Source organism: Neolamprologus brichardi, chromosome 16, assembly GCF_056152115.1.
Source record: "Neolamprologus brichardi isolate AB-2024 chromosome 16, ASM5615211v1, whole genome shotgun sequence".
NCBI classification, from domain to species: domain Eukaryota; kingdom Metazoa; phylum Chordata; class Actinopteri; order Cichliformes; family Cichlidae; genus Neolamprologus; species Neolamprologus brichardi.
The window spans coordinates 18,115,551-18,128,082 of record NC_142119.1 but is presented as its reverse complement, the minus strand read 5'-3'; the positions used below and the strand labels follow the sequence as shown (position 1 = coordinate 18,128,082).

The following is a 12,532-nucleotide window of genomic DNA, read 5'->3' as shown; positions in this document are numbered from 1 at the left end:
GAATCTCAACTGAACAAACAAACTAAAACAAAAGTTTCAGCAGGTTATCTAAACAAAATCTTGTTTTCCTTGCTTGCACTCAAGTCTATCTGCAAGGCAGTTTTTCCTCAGCTTTTGTCAGATGGTATCATTGGTAAACACGTGTCACTGATTGTTACCATGGAAACATGAAAATCATCTAGGCTATTTTGACGGTAGGATCTGAAATCCCATAGTAATATATACTAAATATTTAGCTAACATATGCTTTTCCTTTTAAAACTCTTTTTATTGTTATAATACATGCATTGTCTAGTACTGGCCTTAATATGAAATATATTTTGCTGAAGTTAATAAAGCAATATCAGGATTATTTCTATCCTATGTTTCTGTGTTTTGATTATCAGAGACAGATGTTCATCTATCACAATTTCAAGGCCATTTCCAACAGTCCATGTGATGGTAGTGTGAGTTGCCTTGCATCTACCAGTTCACTGTGAAGCTTGCTCCCTCTCACAGGGAGCCGGCCCCACAGCGTCTGTATCCTCTGGTATATGACTTGAAAAAAATCCTTTCCTTTCTCCTATCCTATTATCAGCAGTTAATGATGTTGAAGCAAAAATCCAGAATTATGTACAGCAAAGCAATCAAACAAGAAGACATGGCCTTTGAGGTAAACGTTCACCAGATTCAGCTTCTTTCTGCCCATCTGCTCATAGTTTTACTGGAGGCGAATGCAATCTAACCCGCAATTCACCCACACAGCAGTCTGACTAAAACAGAAGCTGTCTTTTTTGACCCAGTGCTATAAACGTGACCTAATGCTGCTGTCTTTCACTCCATTAACCTTTCTACTGTTGGAAAGGGTCTTCTTGTTATCACATAATGACAATAATAGCTATTTGTTATGAGTGAATAAGGCAAATGAAGAAGTCTTTGATTGTTCCTTGTAATGCAGCACACGGCTCAGAGGGAAGTCAGCCGTGTTTATCCCTCTGGTTATCCCTCTATCTAAATCTTTCCTTCAGCCGATGATGAGGCTCTGGGGGACATGCTGCTTTAATGGGAATACTGCATATTTCGCATTTTCTCTTTTCTTCCCTTCTTCAAATTTCCCTGTTATTATTTGCACTCTCTTCCTTGCTCTGTTTATGTGTGCATGCATCCTTAAAGCTCCAGAGCAGCTTTAACTCCATTAGGGCATGCTGACAGCCATCCACCTTCACATAGCTGCAGACTCCATTGGCAGTCTTTCACAGCAAGGGCCCAGCTTTTTACACCACAACACGCCGCTATCAACAGCGGGCCAGCTGCAAACAACACCCGCCGCTTTCAGCTTATCTTTAAAGCCCAACCATTTGGATCACACCAACCACGAGACACCAGTGGTGTCCATCATGTAGAAGTCATTTAAAACCCATCTGTCACTGGAGCGACATCATTAGCGCAGCGTTACACATCAAACATGAGCCTCCCCTCATTTTAAATCCCATCACTTAACTGTTTGACACTGTTCAGCCACTAAAGAAAGAAACAAATGCAAAAACAATGATGTGATACTGCATCAGTCTACAGCTGCTGTTAGGAGAATGAAGTTATCTGCTTTTTGTTAATAGACAGAATAGGAATTATGCAGGTGCATACGAGAGGAAAAAGAAACAGTTTACACCAGCAGCATATTAATCGTGTGATGTGTTTACCTGGAGGCAGGCAGGCGCTCGGCCATGTGGTTTGTTGACGTCCACAGCAACAAGCTGCCATCCCCCAGCAGCATCTTCATGAAACATCTGAGGCACAAGGACAGCATGTAAGTGGAAGAACGAGCACACACACACATAAAATCTCCATACCATTCAAAACACTGGACACAACAGACATTTCAACCTCTAGGCTACATCTTCATAAGACATCTGTGGCCAGAATAAAGCTGAAGGCATACACACAGAACCAACCCACACAAGCAGTGTGATAGCTACTAAATACAATATGCAGGCCTAAGGACCTAACACCGGAAATAAAAACAAGCAAATATCAGAGCAGAGACTTTCAAATACACAAGACAGCTGGTTCACTCATTAATAACAGTTCTACCAAATCTTGAATATAACAAATTAGACATATAAGAAATATCAGCAAAGAGTTCACTTGATATTAAGAATCAACCAAAAGTGTTTATTTCAGTTAGCTGCCAAACATTACAATAACTCATATACAGCAAACATACTGTGATTGCCATGTATCCATATCACACCAAGATCAAGTGTTTATAGCCACTCGGGCAGATGCTAATCCCAGTTTTAAATAATTTATATTATAGAAAATCTAAATTAATAACACACAAACCATAATTTCACTGAAAATTAATTTGCTGCCTAGGCTGGAGAAAACTATGTGATCCTAAAGCAAACATACAGAGAAAAATGAGGATTGACGGAATGTAGCATAACAAATCCTGTAGTCAGGCTACAGGAAACATTTAAAGGCCTGGCAGACCTGGACATTATTATTAATTGTGTTAAATTACTATATGGCAGCAATGTTGTTAATGTTATGGGCATTTATGCATTAGCTGCGACATGCCACGAAGTAAAATTTGGCCTGGTAGTGGGGAAACTTTAGGTGATCATGTAGGAACAACAAATAACAGAGTCAAAAGTTAACTAAATTCAGTATTCACCCTCTGGTGACCAAAATGCTTGCATGAAATACACGGCAGTCATTTACCGTGACATTTTGGTCTGGTCCAAAGCAGAGCACTGACCAACACAATGCCAACAATGTACTAACATGCAGCTAGAATTAAATTAAAAAACAAAACTGACTAATCTGAAAACAGGAGAACACTGCTTTTGAACTCGACACGAGCCAGATGTGACTTAATCTGGAATATTAATGATTTATTTAGCAAATGAGCTGGTATAGTGTTTTTGGCCTGACCGTCCTTGAAATCATTCCATGCAGTAGGTGGTGGATTAAATCCTTTTGTATCATGAATTTTCTCTGAAGTGATGTGAGGAGCATAAAACACAAACGTGTGGACTGATCTGCAGCTGCTGGCTTCTCACACATAAAACATTTTTAACATGCCTGCATCATTTGTCATCCTGTTCTGTGATTACATACCCACCATCCCACCTGCTGCACACTGTTTCAGCTTTGATATCTACTACATCATTTTAAAATCACATAGACTGATGTCAAATCCATAGCATGCCATTAGCTTTGTTTTGTTTTTATATCAGCAAAAACAATGCTGATATCAACGTTGATATCAAAAATTTAAAGTTGATATTATTCTACTCAAGACAAACCAAGATAAAGTTACACTATATTTCAGCTTAATGTTCAGCACTTCATAACTGCTCATCAGAATATAGAATTTAAAGTCTAATCTTGTCAAACAAAGGCTGATTTATCCTTTTCATTTTTTTTCCCATTTTTAATCAACGCAGTTAAGCTTTCCATTCTAATCTCTATTCAAAGCTGCAATAATCGGGAGACAATATAGCAAAGACAAGAAATAGGGAGTATAGAATGGGTAGCATCTCCCAGGGCCACCTTATACCAAACTTGCTCTCTCCGGGGAACCTTAAGAATGGATCATATTCTTTTCATCATCTGTGATTGACAGTTAAGTGTAACACCAAAGCTAATTAGTTTCCCCCCCTCTAAGATAAAGACTGGGGCATGACGATGTGATTATGATTAATTTTGATAATGGCAAGAAAGGCTAATTGTTTTCAAGGTCACAGGAGTATGCCAGTGGCACTAGCCTGTTTTCCATTCATGAGTGAAGTAGCAGAGGTTTTACTTTCATGACATTACAAGAAGAATCATTTTCAGGACTCTGTGGAAAAAACGTCTGCAGTTCACCGCTTGTCAGGTTGACATCATTCGGATTATTCATTTCAAATGTTTAAACTCTAAACCAAACACTGGCTTCATAGCTTTACCATCAACACAATTGCCAAATGCAAATTTGCACATGGATTCATAACATATTTGTTATATATTGTTGTACTGTATTCATTAGAGGTTGGCTACACACAATACACAATAAGAAACCATTTATAGAATGAGCCTCAAATTATATTTTGTCACATAAATCACTTTTATATGTTCCTCAATAGCTCTTGGGGCATTAACATTGGTGAATATTCCTGATAATTTCTCTCTCTTGTTTATGTCCCTATATAGTTTCAAAACTATTTGCAAATAGTGAAAGTATAACTCCAGAAGCAAATATTAGACCAAAGAAACTCTTAAGTTCAGTCTTGCAATTTGCTTTCACATATCTAAGTTGTTTTTTAAAAAGTATTATTTAATTGTTGCTAAAGGACATTTGTTTTTTGTTATTTCTCTATTTAGCCTTTGGAGCTGTCAATTCCATAGTGCTCCATAATGAATACATTAAATACAATACAATGTAATGTATACAACTTTACTTATTTTGCTATATAACATTATTTCTGCGGGTTATTGCATAGCAGTGGTGTTGTGATAAGAAGAAATGAGAGAAATTAATCAAAATCTATTATAGATGAACCCCCAAACTATATATATTTTTAAAGAGTTTAAAATGTAATGTGGACAAACTGCAGACTCATAATAGGTTATGAAAAGTTCACATGCTGAAGTCTTTTTGGAGCTCCATCAACCCAGCATTCAGACAAAGCTTAGTATTTTCAAGACTGTTTCCTGTATAACTAAAAGATCGTGTTTATACTCAAAATGAAATTGGAGCTGCTCTCGAGAGCTTTCAGCTAAACATCATCTCAAGGGAAAATCTGCAGAGCAGGACAGACAAACTGTACCAATGGAGATGGCTGGAACATGTCTGTCGCATGCCACACAACTCGCCTCGTGCCAGCCGTGCGCTGGATACACCTGGTGGCAAACAAACCACGGTTGATCTAAAGACGCCTGGCACAGAAACGTCAAGAATGCACTGTAAAGTACTGACACCCTAAAGAGCTCCCTGACGTGCTGCAGACAAATTCAGGCAGAGATCCCTGGCTTCAAGTAGCAGATAGCACACAGACAGGATGCGTGAGATAGACACTGCAAAACAAAGCTGAACAAGGTAGTTAAGAAGATCCCCTTTCCAGCCATGCTGTTCAGCTTTTATGTTAAATCCCAAGGGTATAATCCTTCAGTATGTTCTGGAAAGGGACACCCAAGACATGCTGATGAGATTCCCAAACTTTCTTCCATTCATGTCAATACAGGAGAAATCCTCTTCCAAACTCTTTTCAAAAGTCTAGCTGCCTTTTTTGAGTTTTCGTGAGTGTGACCCCAGATATTCATGGCATAAAACAATTTCTTTTTTGGGACCTTGGTTTTGTTGGAATAACAGATCTACTCACACCAATCACTCTTGTCAGACTGGTATGATGCAGTATAAGGGCCTTGGAAAGAGCATACACACAACAACAGCCACATGTTTTTTTTTAATGTACGTATGTTGAATCACCATAACCTTGACATTTGCTAGAAACAGCTGATGTGACCATTAGTGACTTCATTGAATACTGTGATCTGCGCATATCTCAAAAATGTTAAGTTGCAAGCTATACTCTATAAAGAGTAGAGAGGTAACAGATTTGCAACAGCATTTAGTGTTTAGCTGTACCATTGGATTTTTTTCCCTGATAAAACAAACACAATCTGTGAAAATGCATAATCTTGGATGAGCCAAACGCCCACTGAGAACCTGCCCAACTTGATGCCACCAATTCGGACACAGCTTTCACTATGTCCCCTGAATGATTCAGTAAAGGCCCAACAAAAGCAAGAAACATTTCACACAGTCAACAACCAAGTTCATAGAGTAAACCTTTCCTGCTACTGAGAGCCAACTTGTCACATGGCCACATAAATGTCTTGTCTTTTTTTAATTATTATTTTTATCTGAATATTTTTTTACATATGAGCCTACATACACTAAGGTCTATTAAAAAATTACTGTATACGAGTCATTAAGGAGTCATTTCTTTCGATTTCTGAAAGCATTTATGGATCAAAATACAATGCGGAAAATCTATATAGTGTCAAAATGTGTTTGTGTTCTAGTCATCTGAATTTGATGCACTTGATTACCAACGTGTACATGAGATCAATTTGTACAATTTGTCAGTTTTATGGCTCTATTCTTTTAGCTTGGTTCTGTAGCAGTTGTACCTGTGTTGTAGCAGTAGAGGTGGTACTGCTCCTTGACCCCCACATCTGCTGAAACTGGACTCTAATCTCAGCAAATGTCTCAATGATGACTGCAATGAAGACATTCTGTAAAAAGAAAAAAAAAAGAGGACAACGATAGAGTAAGAGCGCTCAGGCTATTCGAAGTCAATGACCAAGTGCAAGCCCATTGCTTGATTTCCCTTCACTGTCGTGACATTAATTCTCTCATTAGCCAGAGGACATTCTACTAAAAAGGGTAAATCATCATGTTTGTAGGTGAACTATTAGGTTATGTCAATTAACCTTAACCTTTCGGTGTTCAACGATCTCCAGAAATTATCATGAAAAGTGCAGCAGAGAGAGCCAAGCTCTAACCTTGACAAGCCACGCCAAGAAGAAAATCAGAGTTATAAAGTAGAAGTAGGAGCGCCAGCGAGGGAAACTGTCAATGGCTCTGTACATGAGGAACACCCAGCCTTCCTGTGACGCAGCTTCATACACAGTGAAGATACTCGTGCCTGAGCAAAAACAAACAAGAGTCAGAAAGAAGCAGTCAGATGAGAAGCTGATTTCTGAAGAAACAAACGTCAGCATCTGTCTTTTGCTTAACATGTCGATGTCTGTGAACCGCACACCAATTATTATGTTTCCCCCGAAGACTAAGCCATTTAAAAAGATAACAGTTTGAGTTTCTCTTTTTACCTATAATGAGTGTTTACTCTGACAGCTCACAGAGTCCTCATAGTTCCCTTTGTTATAATGACAAGACGGGAAATTCTGTTTGCCAGACTCAAACCCAATCAACTCATCTTTGATGCCTCTAATTAACATAAATTATGTCAGCAGGCCAAGCAAAAAGAACAAAAAAAAAATCAAAAATTAAATCTTTGCTGTTTTTCTGATTAACATGCTCTTTGCAAAGGAACTGTCTGTTCTATTAAGTCTTAGCCAAAGATGATTTTATGGAGAAACACTATTTCAAGTTATTGTAGTGCTTGAAAAAGTAGAGTGAACATTCTCTTTTTACTTTTCTGAGGTATATAATATTCTTCTCTGCACAAATTAATCAGTGTTAGATTGGAAACAAGTAGCTGACAACTGTCATCAAAGGTTGAGTTCCCCAGTTAAACTATTACCATTCAAACATACAAGGTGTATCAAAAAGAATCATCCGATTTTAAAGGGCTTTAATTACCCAGCCACTACGTGCGTTTCTCATGGCTGCCTGGTCAAAACTGTTAAGCTTTGTATGGAAAACGTAATATTCAGCCATGCATTTCAAAAGTTACTGCAAGATTTTATGTGCATTGCTTTAAAAAAAATATAGCCTTTTGAAATTGGATGATTCTTCTTAAAACACTCTGTATATTTCCTCTTGGTGAGAGTGAAGACTTTGTCATGTGACTAACTTAGTCCTAACAAACAACTGAATAACATTTTGAATTGCTGAAATGAAATTTCGGCGAAATGGACTAGTCTGCAGCATCATTTTTTTCCATTTTATCTTTGGATTCAGCCGATCTGTAGGTTTATAACTTTCATTTCCACCAAACTATGTCTCATCCTTTTGTCCCTAGCAAATTACCCAGGCCCTATCTGATAACTAGCATGATTTTTGTTTTTACCTGGAGGGGTGATGTGTTTTTAGTGTATTTTTTAAATATTTTTTGAGCTATGTAGAATAGACAAAACAAGGTCATCTTTTCCACAGGTCTTTATCAAATATATGGAAGCCTTGAAGGTGAAATTTTCTAGTTAAATGTTTAGTAACATGTGCTGAAGTTACTCAGTATAGAATTATAATTTTCATTACAGTGTGTATTTTTTGGCCTCCGTAAGAAATTTAAATTGTAAAATTGTATATATTTTTTAAACAAATAAAAATATATGATAATAAATAGTTCTTTATCCGTGTACGTTTGAAGGAATCATTGTGTAGCGCATACCTAGTTCATTGAATCCACTATAACCGAGCTCCTGTCGGCTCAGACCCAGTTCTTTCAGGTCCATACATTTGAAGCCATAAGGACACTGGTAGCCTTCTCCATCAGGGGAGCAGTGGGTGTCTGGGATGGTCAAGTTGTTCAATGACACATTGCTTACCAATAAAACAAATACAAAAAAAAAAAAAAAATTACTAGCTCATATCAAAAATGGCAGTGCTTGCAAAAAAGAAAAATGCCTAATAAAAAAGAAAAACAAAGGTTAATGTGTGAATACAATTCCTCTCTTTGTCTTATTGCCACAGGTGTTACCAGGAACAGCTTGATTGGGCTAATGAAAATTAATGCTTTCAAATTGTCTGCACAGACATTCATCCAAATTGTTTATTAGAGGTAGAGAATCAGAGGGAATAATTTATTGCACTATCACAAAGGGCAATCAGAGGCATAGTGGTGAATCCCAATAAAGCTCATTATACTGAGCTGAATAATATCAATGTGTCTTATCTATGATATTCCCTTTCTTGATGACAGAGGAGCGATAAATGAAGCCTGAAAGAAGAGAGAAAATGTCCAGTGAAAAGCAAAAATATTACATTTTGTGAGTGTTATAAGAAATGATTTATGACTGGTTTTCGGCATCTGTAATTTGATAACACAAAAACAAAAACATAATGATACCCCTTATTAAAGCGTGCTTAAGGTCCTAAAATGCTACAGTTTCATTAAACAGTTCAAAGTATGCAATAACCTTAGATTTATCACAATGTGTAGTGATGAATAAATGTTATGTTATTTCAAAATAAAATGTATAATTTGTTAGAACCTTTTTTTTTCACTTTAGACTACTCATCAAAACTGGAAACAGTTGTACAGTTGTATATAAAACAGTTATAAAACCTCTACAGAACAAAAAAGTAACACATATTCAAGTGTTATATCTCATTCAACATCATGATTCATGTCAGGAAGTTCAACAGTGCTGAGGTCATTTGTAGGAATCCTAACATCCATAAAAGGGGACTTTATTCTATTCATATAGCCAAAACCCTTTAATGTCCGTATCAGAGAATGCCCCCTGCCATTGTTCCCACAGTTTTCATCAAATCCCATGTGTGTGAAAAGCTAGACAGCTTGACTTTGTGCCAAGGGCATAGGGCAAACAGAGATTAGACATGTCTGCCCACGTGTGACATTTTTCTAAAATACCCCATTAGATACCCCAATACATATATATATGTATTGGATTTGGGGGGAAAGGAGCTCAGTAGCAAACAAATTAAATGCCCAACTGCCACACCACTTTTGGACTTATATAATACAGATGAATGACAAAGCTATACATGAATATCACAATGCCCTGGTACTATATTTCCTCTTACTAATGGCTAATATATTCTGTGTCCCTGGGGTGCTTAGGAACACATCAGGGAGGAAATGGAGAAGCATAATGCAAAGGCTGGACAATGCAGGAAAATTTAATTATTATAATTACCATTAACTCTGGCTGCAACCTGGGGGTTTAACCATTGCAGTCACTACCAAAACGTTTGTCTCCAAAAGCATTATTCTAATTAAAAGTTTTCTCCTTTGACACTTTGCACTCAGTGTTTATATGATCTTTAACAAAGACACTTAGCGTAGGTATCTTCTAATTTCTGGAGAGATGATAGTTTAGTCCAAAAAAAGTAAAAAAGTTTATATCGGACTTGATAATCCAAAAAAAAGCATCCAATGTTACATTTATTTAATCATTCGTTCTTACCCGATTGTATCATTAGTAACGCAGTGATAGTTGAACGTTCCAAACATTTGAACCCCCAGAATTCCGTAGAGCAGGAGAAAAAACAGTAGGAATATTGACACACTCCAAATCTGTTCCCCGGATCGCCTGCAATGCAAAATAGTACAGAAAGAGATATCTATGAGATATATTTCACATGTACAAAGACCATATGTAATGTAAACGCTTACGACAGTATTTTACTTCAGAATGTTAGTGATGCGGGAGCGAGGAAGCTCAAAGCGAAAGTAGATCCTGAAGGCCCTTATCATGATAAGCGCTCGAGGGATTCTCAGCATTCCCCATGGAGACATCTGATCTACAAGCTCTGCTATTTCAAAGACCTAAAAATAAAATAAATTGATTATTAATCATTTTAATACATACTAATGCATGGCATTATGACAAGCTGCAAAAGTGCAATATATTCAAAAACAAAAAGTTGCAAGACACCTGCAGAACCAGGGACACCCAGATGAAAAATACCATGAATCCATCAAACATACACCAGCGGTCCTTCACATAAGAGTTATCCCCCTGTACAGAGACAGAAACAAAGGAGCAACAGTTAAAAGACCAAAGCCTTAAAAAGCAGGAAATACTAACATAAGTTAATAAATAAGACAAATATAACCAGCATCATTCTTCAAGGCCATATTTTCTTTGAATAAATTACATTACAAATATTCTAGGTTGTTTCATGGATAATCTTTATGGAAAAATTCAAGCATTCCCCTCACCTTGGGAAAGTCTGCTGCAGAAAGCTTTTATTGTGATAGAAAATGTTTGTGTGAGTTCAAAGTAATGGCAATATTCAAGAAATACAGAACTTGAAAATATTGTCCCCATTTTGACAAACTAACCACAAATTTCAAACCTATTTTCAATCATTAAGCCCCTGAGGTGTGAACAAACTGAAATGCCAAGGGGGGCCAGCAAAATGGGTATACTTAATTACTGTTTCCAGACAGAGAGGGAGAGTCCGTTAGGAGCTCTTAGGGGTCTTGCACAGGAAGAAAGACTGCAAATACTAGGGTGTGTTCGGAAACACTTTACAGATAAGGACCATCTTTGATTAAACACGCTGCTGACAAGAACAAAAGCATGCAATTACTTTACCACACTAAGAAGATCATGTACTTTGGGCAGTAATTTTCCACAACTAGCTTAAAACTACATATCCACAGTACCATACTTTAAAACAGAAATTACTTAAGACTAAAATGTCATATCTGCATCATTTATAAAAGTTTATTTCAGATCAGATAGTAAAATTGGAAAACACCATCCTGATTTCAAGACAAAGAATGGAATTCAGCTATCAATAATAACTAAAAGAAACACTACAAGTAAGAAGCAGAAATGTTTCTGTTCTGCTTGAAGTGCACATTTACGTCCAGAGCTAAAACATTTAAACTTTCTGTTGTAATATATTTTTATTGCTTGCATAAGGGAACATTTCTGCTAAAGCTGCTGAATCTGGTCCTCTATGGAAAACAACTTCTTTGGTACCCCTGTAACTGGACTAGCAACAGAGTCTGCCTCTATTGTCTTCAGAAATATAAAGTTTGATGGTGCTGGAGCACAACCAAAATTATTGAAAGAGCATACAATGAGCTTCATCTCACTGCCTTTGAAATGAAGATGGGAACCAGATGTGCAACCGCTCACAGTCAGTGAGTGACTTTCGTGCATTGAGACGGTGATAAAATACCAGTAAGGAGTCAGTCTGCTATCAGTTATGACTGAATGGGCTCAAGCATTCAGTCGCAACTGAGGACCTCTTAGATTTGAAACAGAAATTCAAACATTCCTCCACAAATAGTGACTTAGTTGCTGCAGGATGGCAATTTAACTGCAAAAACCTGAATTTTTTTTTTACAGAAATATAACCAGAACACTGCCAGTGGGCAACCAGATGAGTTGAGCCCCATACTGCAAAGAGACATGCTGACTCAGACTGATTGCAATGTGCTGGCAATATGTCTAATTTCGAAATTAGACAGCAATTGTTTGCAAACCTTCACCAATCTGACTGAGAATGATTTAGGTCAGCGACTATTTGGAGACAGGTAGCCTGCAACATAAGAGGCCTCCCACCTCGCAACCGAAAGTGGTCACCCAGGGGTTGAAGGTGTTGCATGTTCAGCCTCTGCGAGACCAGTTGGTCGCTGCAGCTACTCACAATCTGTTACCAAATCCAAGAAATCCAAGAATCCAAGAAAATTCAGTGCAGTCACTGAGCAACCACAAGTCACAAGGAGGTCATCTAGTCATCTTTATATTTTAGCTATAGTGTGACTGTATAACCATAATGTACACGGGACAGAAAGAGGGGCTAATCACATGTTATTATACCACATAACTTTCAACCACAGTTCACTGCAAACCTTCAAAAAAATCACGATCACAGAGAAACAGATTGACAGATTTGAAAAATGTACAAATAAAGTCTCATTTGTTGTCACTCCAATCACTTGCATCAAAGTTGTGAATAGTTTTTAAAAAAATAAAGAAATATTATTAGTCATAATTTACTTGGCAGTAACGGTCTGAGATTAAAAAAACAAACAAACAACACCTGCCATTTTTCTGTGGTTGCTAGTCTTTTACTGCTACTGCTCACTGAATTTCACTGACACTCTAC

General features: G+C 37.3%; 1 protein-coding gene across 3 annotated transcripts in view; it reads right to left on the bottom strand.

The window, feature by feature from the left end:
- nalcn (sodium leak channel, non-selective) overlaps positions 1–12,532 on the bottom strand; it is a 64,037-nt gene that overhangs the window by 45,373 nt on the left and 6,132 nt on the right. For all 3 annotated transcript variants that reach the window (XM_006788152.2, XM_035906797.2, XM_035906798.2), the window contains exons 6-12: positions 10,339–10,422; positions 10,090–10,229; positions 9,868–9,993; positions 8,106–8,257; positions 6,535–6,677; positions 6,160–6,264; positions 1,680–1,766 (exon numbers count right to left, since the gene is read on the bottom strand). In XM_006788152.2, coding sequence (XP_006788215.1) covers positions 1,680–1,766; positions 6,160–6,264; positions 6,535–6,677; positions 8,106–8,257; positions 9,868–9,993; positions 10,090–10,229; positions 10,339–10,422 — 837 coding nt within the window. The remainder of the gene's footprint in view (positions 1–1,679; positions 1,767–6,159; positions 6,265–6,534; positions 6,678–8,105; positions 8,258–9,867; positions 9,994–10,089; positions 10,230–10,338; positions 10,423–12,532) is intronic.